The sequence below is a fragment of the Sinocyclocheilus anshuiensis genome, unplaced genomic scaffold (genome assembly GCF_001515605.1).
Source record: "Sinocyclocheilus anshuiensis isolate Anshui unplaced genomic scaffold, SAMN03320099.WGS_v1.1 scaffold1272, whole genome shotgun sequence".
Classification (NCBI taxonomy): Eukaryota; Metazoa; Chordata; class Actinopteri; order Cypriniformes; family Cyprinidae; genus Sinocyclocheilus; species Sinocyclocheilus anshuiensis.
The window spans coordinates 615,980-630,119 of record NW_015547713.1 but is presented as its reverse complement, the minus strand read 5'-3'; the positions used below and the strand labels follow the sequence as shown (position 1 = coordinate 630,119).

At 38.7% G+C, this 14,140-nt stretch overlaps 2 protein-coding genes across 2 annotated transcripts in view; one reads left to right on the top strand and one right to left on the bottom strand.

Annotated features, from left to right (window-relative positions):
• LOC107704098 (anoctamin-10-like) overlaps positions 1-2,639 on the top strand; it is a 47,866-nt gene extending 45,227 nt beyond the window's left edge. The window contains exon 14 of the mRNA XM_016506945.1: positions 651-2,639. Within this exon, the coding sequence (XP_016362431.1) occupies positions 651-677 (27 nt within the window). The 3' untranslated portion in view covers positions 678-2,639. The remainder of the gene's footprint in view (positions 1-650) is intronic.
• Positions 2,640-2,767: 128 nt separating this feature from the next.
• LOC107704097 (SNF-related serine/threonine-protein kinase-like) overlaps positions 2,768-14,140 on the bottom strand; it is a 56,638-nt gene continuing 45,265 nt past the window's right edge. The window contains exons 4-6 of the mRNA XM_016506944.1: positions 12,934-13,146; positions 8,690-8,824; positions 2,768-6,207 (exon numbers count right to left, since the gene is read on the bottom strand). Of these exons, the coding sequence (XP_016362430.1) occupies positions 4,887-6,207; positions 8,690-8,824; positions 12,934-13,146 (1,669 nt within the window). The 3' untranslated portion in view covers positions 2,768-4,886. The remainder of the gene's footprint in view (positions 6,208-8,689; positions 8,825-12,933; positions 13,147-14,140) is intronic.

The window sequence follows — 14,140 nt, the reverse complement described above, 5'->3', positions numbered from 1 at the left end:
TGTACTAGGAACCGGTCGACAGCGACGTCATTTGTGCGTGGCGTTCAACAACGGAAACAAAGAAAAACAACTTTAACAACAGGAGGATGAAGGACGCTGTGATTGGAGCTGTGTTTTTGTTGTGTCTCGCGGGTTTCACAATAATGGACATGGAATGTCGACGTATACGTAAAGCGACTGAAAGAACGGAAAGGAGGACTAAGAATCTCCAACGACAACTGGCAGTGCTACATTTGCTACAAGTGCCTGCACTTCAGCGTCCGTCCATCTATCGTTGTTCTCCATACTTGCGAAATAAGTTGACAATGTTTACAGTATGTTTACACGGCGTTTTAAATCATGGCGGGTGAGGGCGTTTTCATACGCGTTTGGCCAATCAATGTCTACTTACGTCACGATTAGTACCAATTGTGCTGGTTAGATCCTGCTCCGGAGTAGGAGCTAATTTGGTTCTCGAAAAAGGCAGTCCGGTACTAAAATCGCTCCCAGTTCCGGCGGTGCGAAAACGCCAAAAAGTGGGTAGTTCCACAATTAGTTCTGGTACTATGAAAAGGTTCCTGCGGTGCGAAAGGCCCTATAGTTGTTGTTTTTTTGGTCTAGGTTCCCAAGTAAGTTACATTATTAATATTTTTATACTGTGTCTTTTTTAGAAAATACTGGAAGCTGCGGAGACCTGAAATAAGTGACGGGTGATGACAACAACGCGACAAAAGTACTCAAGGTGTACACATGCTGTAAACTATCTAGTATTATATTTAACTGACTTTGACTTTAAATATGCACTCATTGACAAGTTATTAAAAAAATGGCTTATTGATGCTGTACACTTCTGAATGACAGGGTTTTATTATGTTTTCCCATTTTTGCAGTCGCACGAATTGTTTTATTATTTCTTTATATGTCAATAAAACTGTTACTGGTATAATGAGAGAAGTGAAAATGGGAATCCAATCGGTGCATGTCTGATGGGGTCAATTGACTAGGTTGATTTGGTAAGTTTGTCATAGTACATCTCATTTTTTATTTCTGTCTGAAGCTGTAAAAAAAAAAAGAATGTTGTAAAGAGGTGATTAGAAGTATTTCTCAGACATTGGGCCAAAAAACATTTTTTTTTATTTTTGAGGAATTAAATAAAATTGTTTGAGGACTTGAAATTGTCCATTTTCAATCACTCCAAGTTCTACCAAAGATAGAGCAGTGCCTTTAAACATCACTGTACCATGTTTAACTGTTATGGCTTTTGTTTACAGATGTCAGGCCGCTTCACCCTGTACTGTACTTGAAAGAAGTATATTCAATATTCTCTGCCTGAAAATAAACATTTTAAATATTCAGATAACATACATCCTTTCCACACCTTGGGATGAGACATTTGTGATTGAGACTTTCAGAAGGTGTCCTTTATCAGCCTTAAACTCAGAAGCTGCATTACCAACAAACACTGAAATATTGTAAGAACACCTAAAGTTTTTTTTTAATGACATTAGCGATTCAGTGACCATGTTTTCATGCAAAACATGCTAGTTAGTATTAATCACATTCAGGAACATGCTAGTTTTCTTTTCTTGCTATTTTCCTATTATACTGTCTTTCCATTACACAGCACGTTTATTCAATTTTCATTCATGTCCTTAGCAGCATACAACAGCATAAAACGTAGGGCTTGAAATTCTTTTCCTGTCTGTATACTGATTTATGTTGTTTAAGGTTTGTTCCAAAGTTTTACTTCAGTTAGTTTTTACCAAAGTAACTAATTATTTCTCTTTTCTTTTTTTGATTTTATTTTCTATTGAGCAACCTTTTTTTCAACTTTACAGGTTAATGGATATACTTTCACAAATTTGTAAAAATATTTTTAGAAATGGCATGCAGTTTGTTTCATTGGGATAACTAATTAGTGGCATCCGTGGACTCACTTGAGTGAGAAAAATGTGTTTAGATGGGATTAGACAATTGTATGCATGTAAACACAGTCATTTATCATCTTGTCTTGACATAGAGACTTGCTATTTACAATTCTATTTGACTAATTACACAAATGTGTTTAAAAAGACTAAGGTTTTGGGAGCAAAACAAACAACTCCCTGTGTCTTCTCTTCACTCTTGATGTTTCCTGAAGCTGAGGACTGAGGGCAGTGCGACTAGCCAACTTAAAACTCAATCTAATTAGGGAACCGTTTGTCACACTTTCTGACAGTGAAGCAGTCTCAGCAGTTTCCACTGACCAGCAGTAACACTGACAATATGTAGAACGTGTCTGTGTGCTCGCAAGGTGCTCTACCGACAACACGAATATAGTGTGTTTGACCATTAAGCTGATGCTGGACATGTACTTGGATGAGAAGCGTGTACTTGAGACACCCCTGGTTATTGGAGACACCTTGGCAGCACAAGCGGGCAGTAAATTAAGAGCAAATACATTTCAGCAGCAGGGGCTTGTGGGCAGCGGTATTCTGTCAAGTTTAACTTCTTGCCACATAGTGTCCAGTGAAACTCTGAACCAAGATGTCTTCTATTGTACAGAAAGCCCACAGATAAATAACTTTAATGTGAAATATTACCATTTTACTTCCGTTATGTATTTTGGAGTAACATAAGCTATTCAATGCGAAAAAAAGTAGGGCTCCAACACCAAAAAAAGGACAAAGGAAGTCTGGTTTTAAAGACAACATATTTCACATTTAATTTTTGACATCACCATAGCTATATGTAACTTTTAAAGACAAGTTTCAGCAACAGAACATTTATTAATTTTGCTTCTTCAAAGTTTTTTTTTTTACGTCAGCACATGGTTTGGTCCTGTAACATTTTGTGGTGGTTCTTTTCCTCTGAATGAACGTGGACCAATAATGTCAAACGCACAACACATGCACATGTCATTTTAGCCGTTTACATTAGGGTAGGACAAAGTCAGAGACTGACATTATGCATATAGCACGGTTTTCTTTTCAACCTCTCTTGCTCTGTTTTCAACACTCATATCTAATAAGGCTATATTACAGCTATGAGCAAGAAGTCCAACACTGCATTTCTAAGTGTAGAGCACCATATTTACACCAATATTTACAGACTTTACTTTTAAAACAAAAAGACAAAACAAACAGAAATACTTAAAGATAATTTGGGTCAAGTGAGCCATTTGAAGGATGTACAGGTTTGAAATATAAAAACAAAACAAAATCATATTTACACATAGCTGCAACTTATAGCTTAGCTTATTGCAAATGCCCTTTAAATCTCACAACCGATTCTCTTTCACACTCACAGCCCTGTAGAGCTTTGACTTATTTCTATACCAGTCGATGGTCACCCAATGGCCAACTCTTGAAGCCATATTTCCTGAAAGAGTGGCCATCCACTGAATAAAAGACATCCCATCTATTTATTTATCTGTTATCAGGTGGCCAGGTGACAAAAAAAGCCCCATTATATCCCAACTATAAGCCAGTTCAAGGCTCACATCCAAAACAGCATTTTAAAACAGCAGTTCTTTCAAAAAAATAAACTTTTAAAAAAATATGTACATACTTATAAACATCCCCTAAGGCCAGTCGAATCTGAGACTGGTATATACAGTAACTCAAAGCTGAATGGTACAAGAACAACAGGAGTGAGATAGAGATTATGGTCTGGAACCGAAAATTATTTAATAAGCCAAAGAAGAGTCCTTAATGACTCAACGGTTCTCATTAAAATGTTCAGTACTATACAAGCTGAATACTGTCTGTGAGTTTGATTTTGCTCTGGCAGAAAGGCTAATTATCCCACCTGTATGGTGTTCAAACTACCCTAATTGTAGACTCTACTTATACTGTAGTGCAATTTTAATTTGATAAAAACTAGGATGAACACATTTATGTGTGGGTGTCTCCACAGTGCTGTCTGGGTTGCAAATTTGACAAAACATTAACTTAAGAGGGCATTTCGCAGATGGAATTGTGTATAAATTGCACTTATATTCAAAATGGAAAAAAAAAAAGTGGTGTGACGTGAATCAAGAACATGGTGAATGTGTTTTAATGTTACTCAAATAAAACTTTTTTTTTTAAACTCTGGGTTATCTGTAGCCCCCTTTTGGAAATTATCCATTAAAAATGTCCCTTGTTATTGCAACTGATTGTCACTAACCTCAAAAGTTTATATATACTGAACATTTCTAAATGGTGACAAGGAAACAGTCAATAGCACCTAAAAAATGTGCAAAAAAAAAAAAGTATGCAAAATGGTCTTTCAGTTTAAGACTCATCAGACAGCACTATGAATTAAGAAAAAGGAAAAAGAAAAAGAAAAAGAAAAAAAACAGGGTTTGTTCTTTACTCCCACTATTGCTTTTACTGTATTACCATCTCATTACAATCATATTGGGGCTTAAATTTACAAAACCAGTTGTGGTTTTTATAGGTTGAGTTTCTTTAAGTGCTTGTTTTATGAATTGCCATGTTCTGTTCTACCATACTGTTGGTCTTAATTTAAATCTCTCTTTATTAAAGGTCATTTATTTATACATACAGTTTCCACAACTCTTCACTGATTGGGTGGTGTTGGAATTCATATTAAGAGCGCTTCATTTCAAGGGCTAAAAAAAGCTAAATTAACAGGACTTGGAAAACAAATATTAAATTGTATTAAAGTCTAATTGGGCAAAACAAATAAAGACACAAAAAAGAAAAGGATAGCAGCGTGCACTTCATTAAAAACCAATGGGTCCAAGAGAAGAACTTAATAAGTTGTGAGAATGATTAAGACAACATTGAAGGCAGGTTTAAAGGTCAAGTTGGGATAAAGAGAGGTAATTTACAGCTACTGGTGGAGAACTCAAGTCATCGTATGCTACAAATGTGGCAATAGGAACAATCCACTCTGAGAACCAGCCGTGTGCCGTGCCATCATATGACCTGACAGCAGCTGGCCTGGGCTGAGGCACAGAGTAGCCCATCCCTGGGGCTTCGCTGGATATTCACGGAGATGGTCTTTTCACACAGAGGTAGCTGGAGAACATTATTTTTCAAGTTCAGGTTGTTCTCCTTGACCAGGCCAAGTTCATTTAACATGACCGCCGTTTGGTCTTGATAATGCTCCATTGCCCCAACGCTACCATTCAAGGCGGGGTTGATCACTTTGTCTAGACTGTTGTTGGAGCCAATGCACATCTTCCAGGAGGATTTCTCCTGAACTTTAACGCTGGACAGGCTCTGAGGATCAAGGATAAATCGTCCACCACCACCTCCTCCAGAGCTGCGATGCTGAAACTGAGAACTCAAGCATAGACTCATGAGTTTCAGACTCTCTACCAATTCCCCCGCACTCCGAGCTGCACTACGTGTCGAGCCAGATGAAGCATTGTTACGGGAACAGCTGGAAGGGCCTCCCTGTCCTTTTGAACTCCCACCACCTCCACTGCCCCCTCCTGTACTACCACCATTCCCTCCTCCTGGAGGGCTGCCCTTGTCTGGTCCTGAGTTACCTTCCCCAGGTGGTTTGCTCTGTCCTCCGCTACTTCCACCCCCATTGCCCCCAGAGTCTCCAGGTGGACCCTCACTACTGTCCCTGCGGTTCCAGCTGTAGGTGAACCCTGTGTCTTTGTCTAGTCTTCTGCGATGGCTCTCCGAATCATCATCGCTGGTCTCGGAGCTAGAGCAGCTTGAACCGCGGCCCTGACTTTTGCGCCGGTGGTAGCGTTTCTGAGCCGTACCAGGAGATGCCATGTTCATTTTCAACCGGCTGAGCTTGGGTGGAAGACTCTCATCCATGTCAAAGTCATCATCTGATTCACCTTCCTCCTCGAAGATCTGATTGAGCACTGGGGCGCTTTTTCGAGACGTAAGACGGTTGGTGATGGACAATGGCTTGCGGCGCAAGACCACCTGGGAGGGCAAGGGTGAAGGCTCCGGTTCTTCTTCTTCTTCCTCATCTTCTTCCACCCGAAACAGGCAGGTTCGTTGCTTGGCTGAAGTGGATGCAAGAGGGCCAATGACCCCAGGCTTAAGGGGGTTTGGGGGCAGAGCTGCAAGTGCAGCAGAGCTGCTGGAGGCTTCGCTGATCTCCTCTCTACGACTCATTTCCAGAAGCCCTTTATTGCGATGACCGTTTAGCAGATTCTCTGTACTGCGAGCAGGAGACTGTGGACCTCCAGCATGAGAGATGGACGAAGAGGCTAAGCTGTCCTCGATGTCCTGATGCATGCCGATTTTGGTCGGCCATGACTGCCTGCAAAGAAAAAAAAAAAAGGACATAGTCCTTGATATAAATAACCTTGCTTTAAAAAGAGTACAATCCCACTTAAAGTCAAAACCAAAAAAGAGGTTGTAACTTAAGCAGGATGATATTCAGTAAAGGTGGACATTTCCAAAAACAACTTTTAAAGACAGAAGCTCTGGAGAGTGCCCTAGGAAAACAACCCAAACCCAGACTTCCTTCTTGTGCCAAGCACTCAAGCAAGGACCATGCGATTTACAAGATAACTCTGCATTGTTGCTGTAACTTGCTTTTATAGTCTTTTCTTATATTCTTACCTTCCTGCTGGAGTATTATTTGCACAGCACAGTATGTGCACTTTCATGCAAGTTGCTATGCAAAAATATACTCTGCTAAGGCTTTTGAAACAAAGTAAATCAGTGGAACATAGCTCCAGCACATCCTCTCTAGTTGTCATAACCACATTAACATTCTATAAACCTTATGCTGGAATGACGACAAGTCAAACAATGCAAACAAATACAGCAAATGCCTTGTGTGAATAAACAAATGTTTAATCACACTTCTGGTCAGCGAGAACTATAAAGAAAATCTGTTAGCAAGGATACGGGGCAAAACTTGTGACAACCTTGGTAAAATTTTGCCTACAAAGTCAGTTTTTGCATGGCTTACATTACTATTTCTAGGATATAATGAAGTGCACTTAGTCTGACGTATGAAGCTATAGCTGTGTTTACAGGCCTGATGAGAAAGGATTGTAAACATTCCCATATCTGTTCATCATTAAAGACAGAATTACAGCAATTGCCTAATAAGGTTGGTGCAAATGATGCTGTCAGTCTATGCATGTGGAAATATCGGCATAATATCAAGTCAACCTCATATGTCGAAATAGTGTTCCAGTCAGAATGTATACTCTACTGCTCAACTATATTCTCCTCTAGGATCAGGAATTACAATTCTGAGTACATACAGCCTATAAACTCTTTCTGTATATGAAGGGCACACTGATTAACGAGAACACTGCAATTGTGATCTGGGTTACCTATAGCTAAGGTCAAATTTCAGACTCTGTTTGCTTTTCCATTCGGTTGATATTTCCATGTTGATTTACACACACACACACACACACACACACACACACACAAAACATTTGTCACCCTCTCATGATCCCTGCTGTATCCTGAGGACTCCCAACATCTTCCTCTCCTACTTCTCTTTCCCACCACATCCTCTCATTTCTTCCACTCCCTGCTCCTTTCAAAAAGCATCCGCAGCCTCACTGCTTTTCTAGGTCAGTCCAAACCAATTTCAGCCTCATCTTTTAAACACATTTGTCACCCGGTGCGGTGCTCAGAGAATGTGCTTGCTGTCCACTACGCAGCACAGAGGACAGACAGGGATTCTGAAATCCAGCAGAGCTGACCTCTCACAACCTCTTATAGTGAATCCTGCCCCCTTACTGCACACAGACGCCTTCTGAGAGACAACAAACCTGCAGATAGCCTGCCTGTGCACACCATGGCATGGCAGACTGATTTGAAACTGTTTGTTTTGTTGATGATTACAACAAAAAAATAAGAGCAATGTTGTAAATGGTTTATTTTTCAAACATACTAAGGTATGAGCCAAGTACAAATTGGAAAAGAATGTGAATCACATGGTTTCTCCACCGGCTGACTTTGGTACTAGTTCAAGTTTGTTACTAGGCATGAATGCACAAATCTTCAAATAATTGGGTTTTTTATTCAATTTGTTTTGTTACCATGTCTGTGTTGTGATAGCGTCTGCAATAAGAAATTCCTACATTTTCACTACCATGAAAACCTCAGGGATCCACTGTCAAACCTTTCTAGAAATATAAATCCAACTACATTCCAAGGGGTGACCATGAGATTCAGCAATAAAGGAAGTTACACCCCTTTCCTCCCCAATTTATTTTAATTCTTACTCTAAAGTCAGAATGTTATCATGTAGCACATGGAAAAACCAATTGGTTGTAATTGGGAATGGGTACATAGCACAAAAATTAGAAATGGGAAAGAAAAAGAAAAAAAAGTGACGTGACGTAGCCAAGTATGTTAACCCATACTTGGAATTTGTGCTCTGCATTTAACCCATCCAAGCGCACACACACACAGCAGTGAGTAGTGAACACACACACTGTGAACACACACCCGGAGCAGTGGGCAGCCATTTGCTGTGGTGGGCAGGGAGCAACTGGGGTCTCAGTGCCTTGCTCAACGGCACCTCAGTCATGGGTATTCAAGGTAGAAGAGAGCACTGTACCTTCAATACCCACGATTAAGCTGCCCTTGAGCAAGTTGAGAATCTGAGCAAATGTTTCAAATACCTTCGATATTGAGTTTTGCATGTTGCACCAAAACCCGGTGGACTTAATAAAACATAGTACATAACTAAGTAGCATTTCTCTTGACAAAACACAAATGACTAAATGACAGACTGCTGAGATAGCATAACCCCCATGATGTACCTGAAGTGGGCCTTGATGTTACTGGGGCTGGAAGAACGAGGTTGCACCTCCTTCTCCTGCTTTTCCCTCAGGATCCGTTCAGCCAACAGGAAGTAAGTAGCAGTGATGTGGTTGTACTTGTTTGTCTCCAGGGCTCTGGAGGAAGAGCAAAGAGAATGGACAAGTGAGGAGGATATACAGACAGTGTGAGAGAGAAACACCAGTTTAGACAATTCAATCTGAAATGTCAATAACTAGCAAAACTCTAGGGCTCTAACAACTAGAGACCCGAGTGGCTTCCATCAGTTCAAAAGGTCTTGCATAGTGCCCAACATTTTGAACACCTGAGACTAAAATAACTATGAAGAATCCCAGATAACACACTGCCCCAACACAAATGGGACATTTTGCATCCAACTTTTCAAGCTGGTGAGTCTGGACATGTTAGCAGAGATTAAACTGCTTCTTCGGGGATTACATACCAATGATTGAACAAATTAGTTCAAATCATGTAGCGACAATCTGTCGCTGTATTTGCGTGTGTGTAACAAGAAAATTGTAGAAAAGGAAGAATGACTTGTACATGGGATTTTAATGCAATCATTCAGTACACTTCTTTAAAACATTTTGAGGGTACCTTTAAATGTATAGTTCACCCAAAAATGAAAATTGCCCATAATTTACTCACCCTCAAGCCATCCTAGGTGTATATGACCTTCTTCTTTCCAACAAATACAATCAGAGTTAGCCTATATTTAAAAATATTCTTGCCTTTCCAAGCTTTATAATGGCAGTGAATAGGTGATATTCAATAGTCCAATAGAAGTCCATTAAATAGCCTATAAAAAAAGTGCTTCACACAGCTCAGGGGGATTAATAAAGGCCTCCTGAAGTGAATCGATGGGTCTCTGTAAGAAAAATATCCATATTTAAAACTTTATAAACCGTAATCTCTAGCTTCCACTAACTGGTACGCGCGTACACAAGAGTGGCGTTCCAGCGGATGACGTAGGAGGTAGGCGCAATGTAAGCTCCGGTGAGAATATGCTAGTCTCACGAGAACCAAGTTTTGTTTAGAGGAGCAAAGGAAGCAAAGTTTCCTTTGTTTAGCAAAGGAAAGCCAGTCTCCTCTTGGCTTATATCAAATTCCTCTGACATTTTTCTTTACAAATCCTCGTTTTGTACTTCTAATTTATGACCAGTGTTTTGTTTTGCTCTCTCCTCTGCAATTCCATGTATGTCACCTCTCACCAGAGCTTAGGCTATGCCCACGTCGTACTGGAACACCACTCTCTAGTGAATGGGAGTACGACAGTCAGCGGAAGCTAAAGATTAAGGTTTATTAAGTTTTAAATATGGATATTTTACAAAAACGCATCGATTCACTTCAGGAGGCCTTTAGTAACCCCCCCCGGAGCCGTGTGGAGTTCTTTTTTATGATGGATGGACACAGTTTATTGGACTTCTTTTGAACTATTGAATATCACCCATTCACTGCCATTATAAATCTTGGAAGAGCCAGGACATTTTTAAATATAACTCTGATTGTATTTGTCTGAATAAAGAAAGGCATATACATCTAGGATGCCGTAAATTATGGGGTCATTTTCAGTTTTGGGTGAATTATGGCAGACTGACTACAGTTTTTCATAGTGGGGTTCCCCAGCTGCTGCGGAGTGGGATCAAAGACATAGAAAAGACTGATGGGTGCTTTGAACCGTCACCCAGCATGCACCTTTCTACAAGACAGTGCAGAAGACTCCCGCTGTACAATGTTCGTTTCATGCTCCACTGACAGTGAGATGAACTTATTTTTTAACACTTACGAAAAATGGTACCCTACTACTAATACAGCCATGCTGAATTACAACAGCCTAGATGGACACAACAGAATAAAACATGGATATTCATTTTGAGATTTGGTAAAGATTACAATCAACAGTGTTATCAACTTTAGTGGTGTACCAAAATTAATTTTTTTCACCTAAATTGAAATGAAAAAGTTTTTAATTAGCCGAAAACTGAAACAGAATATAACATCAACGTGTTGTGTTTTCAGGTAATAAATTAAACCAGCCATAGTCAACGAGCCACCTATCAATATTTCAGCCAAAACATTTTTACATATTGCTAAAATAGTATAATTTTTTTGTCACAGTAAAGTACATCCACACAGCTGACATGTTTACCTGTTGTTACTTATCCGTGCTGTTTGTATGAAACTGATGCTGACGTAGTCAAAATGCATCATCAGAGAGACACTATTTAAACATCACAGTTTTAGAGGGCAGAAATCATTAACCAAAACAATTTTAGTTGCTGAAATTTGGGTGCATCACTAATTGACTGTTTAGGCTTGCCCCAATAATATTCAGATCATTATAAAGGTCTCATGTTTCAACGGATTTAAAGATAATTTAAGTAACTGCTTGATTCAATAATGACAGATACAGATATTAGAAAAAAAAAATCTCTAATATCGGCCAATAACTGACATGATACCAATATATTGTGTATCCCTACTTCAAATGGCTCATTAAAATAAATACATAAAATATAAAAGTACATACAGCTGTTCAAATAGTTATAAACAACATTATGCATGAAAATTATTTTCAAACTGTTGCTCCGCCTTTACAGTAGTTGACCTGAAAAGAACACTTATGACAGAGACGACAGTTCAGGTAACTATGTTTTAGTGCCCTTTGTGGCAACACTGCAGACTGACTACAGTTTTTCATAGTGGGGTTCCCCAGCTGCTGCGGAGTGGGATCAAAGACATAGAAAAGACTGATGGGTGCTTTGAACCGTCACCCAGCATGCACCTTTCTACAAGACTGTACAGCGGGAGTCTTCTGCACTATGTTCGTTTCATGCTCCACTGACAGTGAGATGAACTTATTTTTTAACACTTACGAAAAATGGTACCCTACTACTAATACAGCCATGCTGAATTACAACAGCCTAGATGGACACAACAGAATAAAACATGGATATTCATTTTGAGATTTGGTAAAGATTACAATCAACAGTGTTATCAACTTTAGTGGTGTACCAAAATTAATTTTTTTCACCTAAATTGAAATGAAAAAGTTTTTAATTAGCCGAAAACTGAAACAGAATATAACATCAACGTGTTGTGTTTTCAGGTAATAAATTAAACCAGCCATAGTCAACGAGCCACCTATCAATATTTCAGCCAAAACATTTTTACATATTGCTAAAATAGTATAATTTTTTTGTCACAGTAAAGTACATCCACACAGCTGACATGTTTACCTGTTGTTACTTATCCGTGCTGTTTGTATGAAACTGATGCTGACGTAGTCAAAATGCATCATCAGAGAGACACTATTTAAACATCACAGTTTTAGAGGGCAGAAATCATTAACCAAAACAATTTTAGTTGCTGAAATTTGGGTGCATCACTAATTGACTGTTTAGGCTTGCCCCAATAATATTCAGATCATTATAAAGGTCTCATGTTTCAACGGATTTAAAGATAATTTAAGTAACTGCTTGATTCAATAATGACAGATACAGATATTAGAAAAAAAAAATCTCTAATATCGGCCAATAACTGACATGATACCAATATATTGTGTATCCCTACTTCAAATGGCTCATTAAAATAAATACATAAAATATAAAAGTACATACAGCTGTTCAAATAGTTATAAACAACATTATGCATGAAAATTATTTTCAAACTGTTGCTCCGCCTTTACAGTAGTTGACCTGAAAAGAACACTTATGACAGAGACGACAGTTCAGGTAACTATGTTTTAGTGCCCTTTGTGGCAACACTAAAAGAATAAGAATTCATGACAACTTGTGTTGTGTAATGAATTGCATTTGGACATATTTCAGAACACAATAATGTGTGAAATCGTGTAGCTAGAAGCTTAAGTGTTACTGTATTGCATAGAGTACTTTTTGGGCCTAAGATGTTGGCGAAGATATATTACTTGACAGTAGTGCCATTTAAACTGGATTGAACACTCTTTTGCTACCTATTCCCTGTCCAGCTAACTCATCTTCAGGTGAAGAACTTTGACACCCTTTACACTAAAATCTTAAAGCTTATTCCACAAACCTGACGGCACTTTCTAAAGTAGTCTTTCATTTCACGACAGTCCTGCTTAAGGAAAATCAAAGAATGACAGAGAGCTATTTCTTCTGTGGAAAATACTGTACATTAGCCTGAGGATATCAGAGATCCCAGCTTCATAACATTTGTATCACAAGCCTACAACAAGCCTTACTCGATGATGGCTTCTCTGTCGGCTATTTCTCCCAGCACCATGCGTTGGATGATGCTGTTGTGTTCCTCTTCTGACAGATTCTTGTGAGACACCAGTGGGGTGTTGAATTTGGTGGCTGGAGATGGGTCCACTCCTTGAAGCCACGCGTGGCTCTCGATCTCCTCTAGCGATGCTCGCCTCTTTGGATCCCTTTGTAGCATTCGGTTTATCAGGCTGTGAAGAACAGGAAGAGAAGATGAGGATGCAGGAGTTTTTTTAACATTTGAGCCTAATTCTAGACACTGCTCAGGACTTAACCCTGGACTGTGTCATGGTTTTACAAGTGATTGATTTTGCTGGAAACCCAGGATTATTTCAGGGCTTGTCCAACATTTATCTGAGGGTAAATGCTCAATGATAGTCAGGGTATTAAAGGGGTCATATGATGTTGCTAAAAATAACATTATTTTGTGTATTTGGTGTAATGAAAAGTGTTTATGCGGTTTAAGGTTCAAAAACTAGGGATGTTAATTTTAACCGGTTAACCGTTAACCGACCGTAATAATTTTTAACCGATTAATACAATCGGTTAAACGGTTTAAAAAGTAATTTATTTATTTATTTCAGTAATTTATCAAAATATTTAAAAAGGTTTTGTGCATGGTTAAAATACGCTACGCGTATTGCTGTATTGCTATATGATCCTGAAGTGGCGTAAAAGTCGCATTTTATTATTTCATTCAGAAATAGGATGCCTAATAACTAATGCCGACGCGAAATGTTTACAAACATTATAATAAACACTGTAAACATAGCTAGGCTATTTTAGTTCCCCTCACTCCACAACAAATCCTTTTAATTAAAAGCATTTAGAAAAGAACAAGAATTAAATATTAGAAGATATAGCTATATAAACGACAAGCCAAAATGAATTAATTTAGGCTAAAACGAAACTGAAACCAACGTTGGGTCTCTCATTCGACACAATCAAATGATTCCATATTCTCGATGTATTTGAATGCCAAAATATTATCTATTATGTAGCCTACTTCACTGGCGTTCCAATATCCATGTAAAACAAAAGGTTTTGCATAACATCATAATGTAAACATAATTTGTGATAACGCACAGCACAGATTTTACTTCATATTTAAACTGAGCAGTGTGTTTTTTTCCATATGTTTGACTGACTGTATTTTATTATGATAATGAACAGGCTGCATTGTCA